The following is a 16,330-nucleotide window of genomic DNA, read 5'->3' as shown; positions in this document are numbered from 1 at the left end:
TTTACTCATACTGTTATTTCCAACTTAATACATCTACCCCACTACAATTCATGTCACTTAGTTAAAATGCTGAGAGCTATGTTGAAAATAATTAGAACAATATGATTTCAATTAAACTACAGATCATGTTTGCGAACAAGCGCCTAAATCTGTCAGATTGTTAAAAAATTACAATATCTCCATATAATATTTGGTTATATGGACACAGCAAAGTAATGTCTACTGTGCTTATTCTAGTTAAATAAAATATCTGAGTATACTTCCTCAACAGTTGTGGAAGAAGCATTGGGATATTTGACTTTAGTACCAATAGCTAAATGTAAACCTTATTACGAGTTACCAGTGTGTGAAAATAATTTAAATGTGCTTAGATACCTTTATACTTCTAAAGATACTTGTTTTTCAATGTTGTAGCTAGTTACACAATTTGAATTATTATGTTTTTATATTATTAATTACTAATGTAATCAATATCATAATGTTCAAGTATTTTAAATAGTTTTCAATAATCAAATTGAATTTATGTCACATGAATTGTAGTAGAGTGGAAACATTAAGTGCAACAACATTTGAATTCAAGTATTGGATACTAGAGAGCAGTGGTGGAAGAAGTATTCAGATGCCTTACTTTATCGTACCAATACATTATTGTCAACATACTTAATTACAAGTAAAAGACCTGCATTCAAAGTCTTACTTCAGCAAATTTGAAAAGTGATATCAGCAAATGTACTTTAAAAACAACTAAAAGCAATTATTGTGCAGAAAATGGCCTGTATGTGTGTGTATAATTATATTTGGGACATTTATAGATAATATTGTTGCATCAATTTACTGATGTAGTCAAACAAAGTTCTGATTGACTTTTTGTCAAATATTTAAATCATTTGACTTTTGTTAAAAGTAGCTAAAGCTGTTACATTTATACGATTACATTATTTCACTTGTACATTTAGTGGAGTATAAGTATTAAGTAGCATTAAATGGAAACACTTAGTTTAAGTAATTGCCTTATAACTGTACTTAATTAAATTGCACATTATTATTTTTAAAACACGAGCCCCGCTGCAGACCACAGGCTGCGGGACACCGGTGATTCTGAGAGGACAGAGCCGGGCCAAAACAGCAGCGTCCCATCAGCTGCCTCTGGCGATGTTTACACATGGTTTTTTAATTTTATTGAAACAGTAAGGGAGGTGTCCGCCGTGCTGAGGTGAATGCAGAGATAAGCGTATTTTGAGGGAGAAGACCAGGAGGAGGAAGAGAAGGAGGAGGAGGAGGAGGAGGAGGAGGGCGAGATGAGAGTGGATGGAGAGAGAGTGGGACCCGGATGCTGATGCGAGTGAGACGAAGGAAGGAAGAGGAGAGAGGAAAATATCGATTTACGGCAAGAAAACCGAAGGGAGTGTAATTCAGGGGGGCCTTCTACCCTGCGTGAACTATTATCAGAAGTGAGGTTGGGGAAATAAGACAGTCGATAATAGTGCGGGGTGATCTGCGGATATTTTTTACCTGTGTATCCGCCGGTGAGGAGGGAGGACACGCCAAAGGAGAGAGGAGAAGATGCTGTGATCTGCAGGGATGTAGAGAGACGGGGGAGAGTCAGGGAGGGGGTGGACTACGCTACGCTAAAAGATGGTTGTTTTGCTAGGAATTTCACCTCGAAATATTGTGAGAATGCGGCGGCCGTGTGATAATTCTAACTGTTTGGCGTTGAACTTCCGGAGGAGTCGGTTTTTTTGACAGCGAGACGGCCGTTGGTCCAGCCGTTGAAGCTAAAGCTAGCCTCGCTGCTGTGTGGGAGAGCGGCGGCGAGGCTAAAACATAGCATGTTGTTGCACCTGTGAAAGGCCTGACAGAGAGAATACAACTGATTTAATTATCAGTGCTAACAACCACCTGGCGTATTCTGACATTTCCTTGGTTAGACACGACCAGCAAATGATATAAATCTTTCCAACCTAGGTGGAGAAACACGTTAACGTTCCTCTAATACGATAATTTTCTTAACAAGCGTAATATCTAGTTAACGTCATTATACAAATAAGCTAATGTACAGGAGTAAAACTCTTTTGTTTGTCATGTTTATCTTTAGGGTAGTGTTCAGTATTTAACGCATAAAACAGCCTAGTAACTTGCTGTCATCTCAGTTTCTCTGCTTTCTGTTTTATATCAACGTTATACATGTTAACCGTGCTTCAGAACAACTATATTTAGCTTTGTGTGTGAACCAGATTTGGATAAATAATGTTCATTTATCAACCATATGTCAGCACCACTTTGCAGTTTTTAAGCGTTCACCCTGTCAGTGTATCAGTGTTATCACTGAAATAAAATCTTCTAAATTGAGCACCATCTTGTAACTGTATAAGCTGTATAATATCACAGTGATTGCAATAGCCACTGTGCAGATAGAGTAGTGTGTTAGCCTCCTTGAAGAGCAGTATGAGTAAGGAACTGTCTCTGAGTCAGTCAGCTCAATATGTTGGGCCCTACCGACTGGAGAAAACACTGGGGAAGGGACAGACAGGTGAGTACACCGGACTGTATTTTAAACTAGTAAATGTAGACATTTACGCTCTAGATGATAAGTCTTCAAGCCTGCATGTGTCTTATTTGTGCCTCTACATTTTGTATTTCAGGACTGGTCAAGCTCGGGATCCATTGTATTACGGGTCAGAAGGTAGCGATCAAAATAGTCAACAGAGAGAAGCTGTCAGAGTCAGTCCTGATGAAGGTACAGTATGACGCTGTTCAGGTTGTTGCAGTGATGATAATGCTTATTTTAATCTAGCTGCTTTACAAAAACTGCTCCATATTCTCTATATTTAACTTCTGTTTTCTCCTCTGAGTGGCTTGTGTGCTCTCTGCTTTAATATCTTCCTCTATTTTTCTGCACATCTGTCTGTTCTCTTTAACCAGGTTGAAAGGGAGATTGCCATTCTGAAACTGATTGAGCATCCGCATGTGTTGAAGCTGCATGATGTTTACGAGAATAACAAATACCTGTGAGTTTCCTCTGCATTCAAAAGAGCCCCACAACTGGGCTCAGTGCAGTCTGCATGCTTTATTTTGTGGCTGAATACTGAACTTGGAGCAGGCTGGGAATTAATATTACTCCTATGAACTATATTAATCTCCTAATCATCAAACTTCACTTTTCACTTGTTTCTGCTTCGTGTCTTGCATTAAATCTTAAATGTTTTTGATCTATCTTAAGGAAAATACTCACCGAAAATGCTAAAATAAAGAGCATTCGGAATTAGTTATGTTGGCTTAAAGTGAGTACTTTAGAAAGGTAAATTACAAGATTCCATCTCAATATTGTAGACCAAGAATCAGAGATCCAAAATGCATAGTATCTACAACTAAAAAACAAATCTATTTCATACAATTTTAAGAGATAATTATTCCCTGTGGGGAAATTCAAGTGTTTCCCCAAGTGTGTCACCTATACTGTCTTTTTGAAATGTACCTTACTGGTCTTCCTTAATATTGAAAGGTACCTGGTGTTGGAGCATGTGTCGGGGGGAGAGTTGTTTGACTACCTGGTGAAGAAGGGCCGGCTGACTCCGAAAGAGGCCAGAAAGTTCTTCAGGCAGATCATCTCTGCTTTGGATTTCTGCCACAGTCATTCCATCTGGTGGGTTTCTTTGCAGAGAGAGCAGTGGTTCTTGTATCCAACTCTTTAAACAATGAAGAACCCATGCCCATTTGATGTGTCGTGGAAGAATAAATCAGAAGCTGTCTTAGTTTGTTACATCAAAACTGAATCATAAACATCTCTTTCCTCCAGTGACTCAACGTTTGCAGGCACTTATCATCCTTTAATATCATTTGGACACATATTGTCAGCCTATCAAGTTATACATTAGGTGATTGTGTAGCATGGCCTGTTGAACAAAGCCATAACCAGCATTGGAAGTCTAGTTTTTGTTGTGTTTGTGTCAACAGTCACAGAGACCTGAAGCCTGAGAACCTGCTCCTGGATGAAAAGAACAACATCCGTATCGCTGACTTTGGCATGGCCTCCCTACAGGTGGGGGACAGTCTGTTAGAAACCAGCTGTGGGTGAGTACCACGTGTTTGAGTACACCCATTTTGAAGTATTTTGTATTTCAGAAACAGTGTAAAATCAATGCATAACATAATGTATTCCTCACGAATGCGAGTACAGAATTGGCCACAGAATCTAAAATCTGTTTCAAATACTGCTCAAGTTTAATACTATTAGTATTGCTGCCAGAATTGATGCATAACACTTTTAACACATCTCTTTTCATTTTAGATCACCACATTATGCTTGCCCTGAAGTTATACGGGTAAGTGTACCTCAAATATTGGTACCTGTAATATAAAGGAGAAAATGTTCTTCATATATTCTACATTACTCATTTAGTGGCTAGTACATGGTTTATGTAAGCACACTAACTGATTCAAATCCATAATTATCATTAACATTTAGTTTTGCTGTGTTTTGGACTCAGATTTACTAAGTGTTGGATAATAATGGATTAGCCCTTAAGGAGCTGAAATTTAAAACGGTGAATGGAATCTATCAATGTGACTCATCTGCTTTCAAATGTATAATTCATTCATTTTGTCGCAGGGAGAGAAATATGACGGGCGGAGAGCAGATGTATGGAGCTGTGGGGTCATCCTCTTTGCTCTGCTGGTGGTGAGTCTTTCACTCCCATTTCACAGTTTGGTCCTTTTGTGAAGACCCTTTATGTTTCTGCAGTCTTCCTTCCCCTTCTCAAGTCAGGTTTATTTTTACCACTTATTTTCTGCCCTTTCTTCACTTCCTTTTTTCCTTCAGGGTGCCCTGCCCTTTGACCATGACAATTTACGGCAGCTCCTGGAGAAGGTGAAGAGCGGGGTTTTCCACATGCCCCACTTCATCCCCCCGGACTGTCAGTCCCTGCTGAAGGGCATGATTGAGGTCAACCCCGAAAAGAGGCTCACGGTAAGAGACTATGCTGACACCAGGCTCAAAAACAGGGGGTTTAAATACCTTTTAAAAAAGTGGAATTGATAAAATTCCTAAATTTAGACTGTATCCAAAGAAAATGTAATCATTTGTTAACTTGTCCTCATCAAATTGCCGTTTGCCTTTTGTTCCTACTTTCTGAATATATGGGAATCTAAAATAAATTCATGGTAAATTACATTTCTGTAGTTAAATAAAATACAGGAATGATCACATAAGAAAATACAGACTCCCAGATGTTGCTTTTAAATAATAAAAATGTTAATTTTTTTATGCAGGGGGACGTTATTGTTTATCATTACCTTATTTAAGATTATTATATTGATCGTTTTACACCAAAAATAGTTGTCGCTGAAGCTATGTGAGTCCAGTTTAAAATGTTTTTAAATATATATATATTTTAAATAAAATGTTATTCCTGTAGAGACATTTAAGCATATTTGAATGATTCATATGGATAATATCATGAATTACACCTACTTAGCAGGATAACTGTGATGTGAAATTTAAAAATATTGTCCGATGCCTGAACAGAAATCAGATCTGATGAGGAGTTTTAAAGGAAGTATCTGGTGTGAGGTGTTTACACAGCACAGCTCTCAGCCATCTGGCTGTGAACAGACTGTAGGAGCTAATGGCCCCATCTGCCCTGTCACCCTTTACAGCTAGAGGCCATCCAGAAACACGCCTGGTATCTGTGAGTATACGCTCCTTTTTGCATACTTGACTGCTGAATGAAATACTAATCCAAAGCGATGTTTTGTCATTTTTAACTATACGTTATATCTGTGTCATTCATGTGTGTTTCATCGTTTGTGTGTGTCTGTGTGTGTCTCCCAGGGGTGGTCGTAACGAGCCGTGTCCCGAGCAGCCTCCTCCCAGGCGAGTGTGTGTGAAGCGAATCTCTTCCCTGACTGAGCTGGACCCAGATGTGTTGGACAGCATGCACTCGCTCGGGTGTTTCCGAGACCGAGGCAAGCTCACGCGTGATTTGCAATGTGAAGAGTAAGTATTCAACATTTACTGTGTTTAACCGTGTACGCTGCGTGACCTGGAAAACACTCACACTTACTTACATAATGAAGTGCAAGGGAACAGCCTTGCAGTACTACCACTACTGCCCTAATTACAATGGACAGTAATGAGGTTATGTTACACAACGATTCGAAACTGTTATTAATATATATGTTGAGGAGAAACAAAGTGTTACATAACCATTATGTAAGGCAAAATACTACATGGAAAAATCAACTCAACACAAAACAGATGAATGTAAGTTATCCAAAATGTATTGATTAAAGACTGCTGTATTTGATTGTGTACAGGAGTTATTATTATTATTATTATTATTCTGCTAACACATTCATGTACTTCATTCATGATTATTTAGTCTTTTTAGAGATGTGTGAAAGCAGCTTCCTCTCCAAAATGCCATGTGAGACTCCTGTTCAGTCAAGTTAGTGAACGAAAGCAAGATGGCGGATGAAGCTGTGTGATCCAGCCCTTTCAAAAATCAAAGTCATGGTGCAGTCAGATGCTCATTGAGAAGACAAAGCAATATTTGAGGGTTTTAATTAATGATTCGTGCTCAGAAAAACCTATGTTTTGAACTGGAAAACGCTGGAGATCCAGCACCTCGACATACCTGAGTATGGAGCATAGTTAGAGTAGGTTTGTGGCCACATGTTTAGAGGGGACTTGTGACCATTCTATCTATGTTTTTCTGTGTTTGTCTCAGAGAAAACCAGGAGAAGATGATCTATTACCTGCTGCTGGACAGGAAAGAGCGCTACCCCAGCTATGAGGACGAGGACTTGCCACCGCGCAATGACGTAGGTCAGTCAATAGGGGGCAGGAGGGATCCACTCAAGGCAGGCAGCTGCTTTTCCCAGCCTCAGTTGCTATGAAGACATTTTACCTGAGTGTGAGTCTGGGGCCAAACAAAAGTACCCTATACCTCTGCCAATGAAAATCAGATTGAGTTTTGGACTAGATTTATTTGACTGATAGCCATTAGACTAAGAATTGATTTAATGTCATCCCCAACATTAGCATTGTCCTAAAGCCTCTAGTTTTGTCTTTAAAATAATACATTTAATGATTGAATTTCTATGGTTTATCAACAATAAGTGATATTTGTCTTTATCAATAATCAAATTAGACTTTGTAAGATTTATCCATGGGACAAAACTGGGTGAAGTCGGCTATTCTTTTTGATTAAATAAAGCTATGTTTCTCACAGTCACAGATGGCGCAGAGAGCCAGTGGGAAATCACACTTTTTAGTACTGCAAAAGAGAAAATAAATGCATGGTGACAACAGAAAGCGAGATGATGAAGATGAAGCAACATTTCTTACTAACAGGAAGCAAAAGGGTTTATTTATAAAAAAAAATAAAACAGTCAACAGTACCAGTCCAGAGTGAAAGTTGCCCAACATATCCTGTAATGTAAGTAAAACTTAGCATTAAATTGCAAATAAATGTCGGTCTATCCTTTCATAGCTTTATGTCGGTGTCCCACAGCAGACCCTCCTCGAAAGCGAGTTGACTCTCCGATGCTGACCCGCCACGGCCGCTGTCGCCCCGAAAGGAAAAGCCTAGAGGTGCTCAGTGTTACTGAGCAGGGGTCCCCTACCCCCCCTCGCAGGGCCCTGGACACAGCTGCACACAGCCAGAGGTACATATCGTATGCTACCACACATACAGTACACACAGTTTCTTGTTACACACTCTGTTCTTTGTTGACAATCGTTTGACCTCTGGTCTGTTTCCCAGGTCTCGCTCAGTCAGCGGAGCGTCCACTGGTCTCTCCTCCAGTCCTCTCAGCAGTCCCAGGGTAAGGGCCTGGTGGCCAACCTTTAACAAACTGGAGGCATATATTTTTTTTCCTTTGATCAGAATGCAAGCATGCACTATAAAATACTGAAATCCAACATTTATTTTATTATTTAACTCCCTCTTAGTACAATTCCAGGATAGACTCACAGTAATCACACCATTGAACGACCCCCTGCTTGATTAGAATGTGATTTGGTGTAGAATTCCCTTTGTGTTACTATCCCTTGGCTGCAGCTCAGCAATGCAACACTTAATGGGAAGCCTAATATTAGCTTAAGATAAGCTTCAGGAAGCATCTTTATACAGAACAAGAACTGTCCATTTTGGCCAGTATTACTTACATTTGAAGCACATTAAGAAAGGATAACTTACAGTTATCGCCAGTATGAACAGGAGGAATGATTACACATACAGAAACTCTTCTGATGGACGCCTGGCTCCAAAGATTGTGAACCTATCCTTTAAGCTAAAGCCTCAATGTTACATGCGTGTGCTTCAGTGTTGCCCAATCGGCAGACGCAACGTGGTTAGCATTTTCATTTAGAGTGTACATTGTGCTAATTTAGGTCCTGTAATATTCTGATGGTTTGCTGAAAGCAGTGCTGTTAACCAATGTGTCGTTTTGGATTTTGAAGTATTGCTGACATTAGGCGGGGACTGGGCTGTTATTTAGAATTATTTCTTATTTCTTCATTAGTTTCGTAACAATACTCCCATGTTATATAAACAAATGCTGCTAAACCTTATCAATGTCTAAGAATTCATAGTAAATGCTCTAAATCATGTGTGTTTTTTAACAGTACAAATCGTAACACTAGTTTGAACATGTGTTTAGCTATCAATGTCAGTGTGCTGTGCCTTACAAATGTAACCACACTTCACAACCCCCTCGAGTATCCATTTATCGAGTTTCTCAGTCATTCTTACACATCATCACTACACCAGTTCCTCCGATTAAATCTCCCCAACGGGGAGCATTGTGGCATTTCTCTTCTGTCTTCATGTCACTTATCTTCCTCATCCCGCATGAACTAGTGGTGTGCACCATTCTTAAAATATAACATAGAACCTTTTAAACAAGTGGATTTATTTTGGTTTATAGAATAGTTTGCTCATGTTGTAAACTGCATTAAACAGTCCATAGATGGTGAATAATTCATCCGTAACTGCAAGCAATGACACCTTCACTTCCACTGTCCTTTGTCACTGCATTTTCAACCCGGTGACTACCACGATCACGTGAAAAATAAAGAGCACAAGCAGATTAAAGCGCTGGAATGAATGCTTCTTTAGTCACCATTGGTAGTTTTGCATTTGACACTTTCACTGCTCACAAGATGCACTCTTTTGTCATGAAGCATGATATTCATCTCCATCCTTTCTCCATGTTCCATCCCCTCTCTTTCTTGGTATCCATCTCTCCCATCCCCCCGCCCCACCAATCTCCCACCCCCACCCTTCCCAGTCCTATCAAAGCCCCATCTTCACTTTCAGCCAATCAGACGTCACCTCAGCCACCGCCACCCTCCTCTCAAAGGAGTCCAAACAGGGAAACGCCACCACTCCTCGCTGCCGCACGGGCTCATGACAAGCCCAAAGCTACCCCCAACCCAAAGACCCAGACCCTGCCCACCAAGGGACCGGGAGACCGACCCCACCTGCAGCCCATCAAATCCCTGCCACTGCACAACCCATCCTCCCGCTCACCCTCCCCTTCTCCGCTCCTGTCACCCATCCCTCGTTTCTTCTTCCCCTCGTCCTCTGTCCTTAAGTCAGTGACTAAGAGCTTCTACCCAAACTCTGCCCACTCTGTGCCGCAGGTTACCCCCCAGGGCTCTCCGTTGCCCACACCCTTGGGCACCCCTGTCCACCACCCTCACCACCCCTCCTCTACCCCGCCCTCCTCTTCCTCGTCCTCATCCTCCTCGCGGGCGGAGGGAGGGGGAGGGGTGGGCTCTCTGTCGCTGACCCCGCCCTCCAGTCCCGGAGGGGGAAGCAGCATGGCGGCCAGCAGCTCCGCCCACTGGAGGACCCGCCTCAATTCTTTCAAGAACAACCTGCTGGGCTCGCCGCGTTTCCATCGCCGCAAGCTGCAGGGTGAGTTCTGTAGGTAGGAATATGGTGGTGTTGTGATTTCAACATTATCTGCACCAGAGCTAACTAAACTAACAAAGGTTCTTCTACTTAGGGTTAACACAATATCAAACATTCACTACATGATTATCATGGCCAAACTCGATTACAAAAACAATATTATTGAGATATCTATTGAAATAAAACCAACAAATACCGCTTTAAGTCATATTCATCTTTCATTTTGTCATCTTGCCTTTCATTTTGCCAAATAAATTACACTTTTGTGTGCGTGGGGTCTTTGGGGAGGGAGACAAAGCGAGGAAGGAAAAAGCGGAAATGATTAAGGAGACGCTGGATTATTCACACATATTTTACAGAGGTTTCAAGAACTTTCCAGAACACATACCAAATCAAATTTCCCCAAACACCACTTCCCACTGCTGAAACAATTAAAGAGCCACCTTAAGCTATATACAGCCTTTGCTGTTCCTCTGGCCCTGTTAATCCCAGAACCACAGTAAAGTTTGTTTGAGGTTGGATATTTAACATTTACTCCGCTCTTAGTAACCGATGTCACAGTCCGCCGGCATTTAGAGGACGGTTAGCTCATATCTGAGCCTTTACTCTTTACCACAGGGCTTCACTTAGCGACCAACAACAAATCACTATCTGAACGACACAAAGCCAATGTTATTGCCAACAGCTTCGTGCTAACTTAACCATAACAGGGACATAATGCTAATAAATACAGTATATATATCTTGAATTAGTATGATGTGTCATGAATAATTGACTCCTAATCAATGCAGCAGTGTTTTACTACACTGGACAAATAGCACACACTTTTCTTTATTGGATTCTAGTCAACTTTCTTTTTATGAAAATGCTTTATACCTTCCATTAAAAAAGAGGTTTGTCCTACTTGTCCAGTGAAGTAATTCAATGCCATTGATTTGGATTCATTCCCTCCAAGGAAATGCTGAAACTTCACTTAAATATACATATAAAACAGAATGTGGGCTACAATCCAATCAATAAAAAGGTGTGTCCAACGTGTCATACTAGTTTTAAAATACTGCATTGATTTATAGTCACATTAAATGGATAAGGAATTACTTTTTATCATTCATACCACGGCATAATTTTCACTTATATTCGCAAGGTACCACAATGATTTTCAAACAGTCACTTGTTATTGGTTAGTGAAACCCTTTGGTTAAGAGTGAGGACTGGGTCTGCTGACGGTCTGTGAAACTGGGTAAGATGATTCCCCCTGGATCCAGGAAATTGTTCCTTATATCCAACCTGAAACTAACTTCCCCGCCGTGGTTCCAGAGTGCTGTAGCCTAGCCTGGTAACATCTTCTCATTTTCTTTCTAGAAGTGGCGCCGCATGGTAGCTCAACTGCCGACCCCTCTTCAGCAATGAAAGGTTCGTCTTACACTGAACTTTCAGGGTCTCGTTGTCAGTTGCCTCTCGACTGTATTTATATCCAAAATCTTAACTTATTCTGTTTTATTCAATGACTGAAGATTCAGAATCTGACTGCGTTTAGCTAACAGTAGTTAATTTCATGCTGTCAGACGCTACATCTTTTTATTACTAAAACATTTAAATGATTAACAACTCATTTTTACACTTTCATTGTATTTTCATGTGTAAAAGTAAAAAAATAGCTGTTACTCAAAAATAATAAAATGACAATTGTTCAGACTCGGGCCAGTTGGAGGGTAATTTTTGGTATAGCAAGGCTCTTGTGTACCACCAGGTGAACCAAAACAATAATATTATGTGTATTATTAGAATAATAGCAATCTTTAATTTGTTTTTAGTATCATGATGTCGTTCTAACACTGACAAACATTCATTTTCCGTTCCAGCATACAGTATCCAGACCTCTATAACCGCATGGATCATATCTTAATATTTGTTTCCCTCTGGCTTCCAGTTGAAGATCATGTATTGAACTGAAGTGTTAATATTAAAAGTGAGTTGTCTCTTTCAGTTCCAACATCAGAAGACATGTCCAGTCTAACCCCAGAATCCAGCCCTGAGTAAGTCACACTCCTCGGGATAAATGTGTGGAGTTGTTTTAACTCTGGAAGTGTGTGTGTGTGTGTGTGTGTGTGTGTGTGTGTGTGTGTGTGTGTGTGTGTGTGTGTGTGTGATGTTGCCTTTGGTTCGGTGTATTTGCTCCTACTGTATATCTTTTTTTTTGGCTACCAGGCTGGCTAAGAAGTCGTGGTTCGGGAACTTCATCGGCCTGGAGAAGGAGGAGCAAATCTTCGTCGTGATCAGAGACAAACCTCTGAGTTCGGTCAAAGCAGACATCGTCCACGCCTTCCTGTCTGTGAGTATCTGAGGTGTTCTGTGTTCATTCCTCTCACTATCAACACATGTTTGTAGACGGCATGGCTCTCACTGGCTATAAGGACTTCACACGCACTCTCATAATTTACGCATTGCTCTCACGTTTTTCTTTAAGTCTTGCTCACCCGTGGCACGTTTTATCTATCTCTTTGCTTTCACCAATGGCTCACTCTGTCTCTCTTCTCCTCACCCTCACCCTTTGTCTCCCTATACTCACGTTTGTACCCGTACCTCTCCCGCCTCGTAAGTCTGTCGGTCTCTCTGCTTCTTCTCTGTCTCCCCACCAAACAGATCCCGTCGCTCAGTCACAGCGTTCTTTCACAGACCAGCTTTCGGGCCGAGTACAAGTCCTCCGGCGGCCCTTCTGTCTTCCAGAAGCCCGTCAAATTCCAGGTGGACATTTCTTTTTCCGAAGGCGAGAGGGAGCGAGAGAGGGAGAGGACCGAGAGGGAGGGCAGGAGGGAGACAGGAATCTACAGCGTGACGTTCACCCTCATTTCAGGCAAGTGGACCGGACATTTACCCTCTAATTGGGGGTTATTAAACTTCAATAACATATTTAACAACGTTTTTGATGAACATAAAAAGAGACTAATTGCTTTCTGACAGTTATTTGAGAGGATCAATAACAAAAGGTTTATAATGTTACCCTTGGACACAGCCTGGCTGTCTGTTTCATCCTGTTTCCAGTCTGTACGCTAAGCTAAGCTAACCGTGTCTGCTTTATATTAAAAGGACAGGTATGAGAGTTGTGAAGTTTGGCTTTTTGTTGAAAAACATCTAAATGCAGCAAAATATGATCTGAAAATGTTGTCCTTTTAAAAAAAAAAAAAATACAATCTTGTGTGGTGCATCTTCAGGTCCGAGTCGCAGGTTCAGACGAGTGGTGGAAACGATTCAAGCCCAACTTCTTAGCTCCCATGATCAACCCATGGTGCAAGCCCTATCTGGTGAGACTGCTTACACACGCTTGTGCATCCACCAAACGTAGTACAGAATACAAATATTACACTTTTCATCTTTGGATTTATTATTCTAGGTTTGTGCATTCTTCTTAAACGATGAGAATATTTTCTGTGTGTTTGTTTTGAAATAACTTCTTTACTTGCAAACACCTTTTTCATTAATTACAGAAGAGGATGGAGCGTTTTTAGCCTTGCCTGTCTTAAACCAATCAATCTGCTACACCATGAGCCTTCTGAAAATATGTATATTTATTACTTCTTTCAAGCAGTGTTTTCTGGAGAATCAGCATTAACTTCCATTGCTGTTTGCTACTTTTTAATACAGGCTAGTTGTTTTAAGTCCTAACTGTAGCATGTATACATAAAAAGTGACTTTCCTGTTCTCGTCTCCTGATCCCTTCCCAGATGAGAAGAACGGCCGGCCCCACGGGACCCCCACCCGCCAAAACTCGAGGCGCTCCGAGGGTGGGGGCGACAGGTGCGAGTGGGGCGACCGGGCGGACGGAGGAGGCATAGGCGGCAGCGGGGGAGTCCTGCAGCGCAGAGGCTCGGCGAAGGAGAGAACCCGACTGCTGTCCTCCAACGGAACCCAATCCCAACCGTAGGATAGGAAGTGAGTCAGTGCAGCAGGATGCCTGAACTACACCGGAAAGAAGACAGTGTAACTTCATCTCCAAGTATCCCTGCAAGCCATGAGCTACTCCTTTTCTTCCTTGACTAAGTTATTGAAGGATTGAGCATTTCCCCTGTCATGCTTTTTTTCCCCCGAACTCCACATTCTTTTGATCTTCTGGATCTCCAGGATTCCTACCCCTTAAATGAGAAGTGTTAAGGAATCACCCTTTAAGGAAAAAAAAATATGTGAATGAGCAGTTTGGTATCCCTCATAGATACAGCTTCACAGATCCAACTAGAAACTTTGAAGTGCTAATGTGCATGCCAGTTAGCAAATCAGCCTGCTAAAGGATGCTGAAATGACCAGATAGGCTAGTCTACCATATCGTCGTAATACAGTATCCGACACCAAAAAGAAATGTCAGTCTTGTGAAGGTTCTAAAGATTACTCTTTAAATTAACCAGTGCGCTCATATCATTATCAAGCAACATGCAGTCCACATTGAAAGAAATATAGATGTATCTCTGCAGATGAACCCTAAGAGTTAGCAACCTGCTCCCACTTCAGTGACGAGCTGAGCAAAAGGTCCTGATTTTCTCAGGAGAATCTACATCCTGGTACTCCAGTGGTGTCTTCTCCTGAGCTAAAGAAAACCAACCAAGTAAGCTAGGTAAGTGAATGTGAAAATAAATATTTTTTTATTTAGTTTGTATTTATTGTTTACATATTTATTTCGAGGATGTCAGTAGCACAGTGATGGCAGAACAGACAGAAACACTCGACAGTGCCGGAGAGGGGAAGCTGCTTTAAGAAGGCGTTTGTTTAAAGTTAAATGTTTTGATTCTTTTTGTATTTTCTTTTTACTCAGAGACAATATGAAACAATGCATCTAAGATTTTCGCGTTGGACACGTGTTGCTCTGAAGAAAAGTATTTTTTGATTTGAACAGAAATATGAACACAACTATATGAAGAAGAAAAAAAACACTATGCGTGAATTGTTCCATGAACCTCATCCCAGCTGTTTGAGGCCAGAGTGAATGAGAAGAGCATTCCTGGCCTGTGGATCAAACAGAAGCCACCTTTCTCGTCAAGCTTGTCTCCTATTGCCATAGTATTTATGTACTGACTCAGATCAAAATAAAACAACAAAAAAAACACAAAGGAAATTCATCAATGGACGTTCTCATGATGCCGGACTCTAAAGGCTTGCGATGTCAAATCCTCGTTGTGCAGGACTTCAAAATGGGAAGCAAGCAAAGAGTCTCCTCACCCCGTGATCCTCACTTCTTCAGTGTTCACCAACAAGCCAAGTAGTCCATCACTGCACCCCACTCACCACCAGAGAGTCGCACCATCCTGCAAGCAGACGTAGCAGCTCGGACAGTCACGTATTCCTCCAGCACTCGATCAGACTAGTCGATGTTTTTCACCAGTCTTCCATACAGCACAATATGCAACAAAAGTGCAGAATGTTTTCAGAGAGATAATACAGTGCTACAGTTCTGTTTATTATTTTGGTTTTTTTTATATTTATTCACTAACGTATCCATCTATTTATTTATTTATGTATTTATTTTACTGGTCAGGTGGTTGATTGTGTCATCTATTTGATTACACACTGCATTTTATGCCAACAAAAGCTAATTTCAATTCTCATTATCACTGTTGTTTGAGCATTACTGACAAGTTGCTCTCATCTTACCGCTCTGATGATATTTGTTATCACATCATATTTATTGCGCTTATCTCTGGTAACGTGTGTGTGTGTGTGTGCGACGGGTGGATGGCGGCTGAGTGAGAGTGAGCTGAAAACTTGGCAGCAGATGCATTTTGACTGACAGAGTTTTAAACTGACCCAGGAATATTACATTAACTAACAGCCAAACGGTCACATCATTTCTCTCACGCATTAAATGCTTGCTATTCCGCTTCACCTCTTGCTTTTTTGCCTCGTCCCCTTTGACCTGTCCGTCTGCCTCTTCACCCGTTGTGTAGCCTTCATGACGAGAGAAACTGTACAAAGATGTTTGCCTCACTGTCCGTACACACTCTTTGATTGCTCACCATCACTACTTTCATCTTTTCTCGTCACCACGTCACCTTCACTTTCATTGACCCAACTCTGGCTAAGATTGTAAACTATTCTCCATTCATAAGGGTCAGTAGAATAAGGTGTTTAAAAAAAAAAGAAATGTCTGTATCATAATTTAAATATAAAAAGTGCACTATTATAACTATTGCCTGTGATAAAAAGAACAATTATGATTGAATTGATGGTCAAAATAAAGAGAGATCCACCTTATTGTTATGGTTACAATAATAAACCCTAAATTCATGTGTGTGTCTATTTAGTTTCTGGGTTAAAATGGTGTCTGTTTTTTTTATATTTTGCACAAATGCCAAACAAGTTGGTTTTGGATAGTTCTATCATCTTAATGCAAACATTATCTGATAATAATTATAACATCAACC

General features: G+C 40.8%; 1 protein-coding gene across 1 annotated transcript; it reads left to right on the top strand.

Moving 5' to 3' along the window:
- The first annotated feature begins 1,279 nt into the window (after positions 1-1,279).
- Positions 1,280-16,209, top strand: LOC134871287 (serine/threonine-protein kinase BRSK1-like). The gene is given in 21 exon segments (XM_063893998.1): positions 1,280-2,530; positions 2,643-2,737; positions 2,923-3,008; positions 3,503-3,643; positions 3,955-4,071; positions 4,289-4,322; positions 4,610-4,678; positions 4,820-4,966; positions 5,656-5,687; positions 5,831-5,995; positions 6,729-6,826; positions 7,515-7,668; positions 7,767-7,827; positions 9,295-9,399; positions 9,401-9,926; positions 11,286-11,336; positions 11,911-11,959; positions 12,132-12,255; positions 12,567-12,777; positions 13,136-13,225; positions 13,646-16,209. Coding segments are annotated over 21 exon segments (2,640 nt in total). The 5' UTR covers positions 1,280-2,445; the 3' UTR covers positions 13,846-16,209.
- The last annotated feature ends 121 nt before the right edge of the window (positions 16,210-16,330 follow it).

The sequence above is a fragment of the Eleginops maclovinus genome, chromosome 10 (genome assembly GCF_036324505.1).
Source record: "Eleginops maclovinus isolate JMC-PN-2008 ecotype Puerto Natales chromosome 10, JC_Emac_rtc_rv5, whole genome shotgun sequence".
Classification (NCBI taxonomy): Eukaryota; Metazoa; Chordata; class Actinopteri; order Perciformes; family Eleginopidae; genus Eleginops; species Eleginops maclovinus.
Note: the sequence above shows the minus strand (reverse complement) of the source record. Positions and strands in the feature narration are given on the sequence as shown.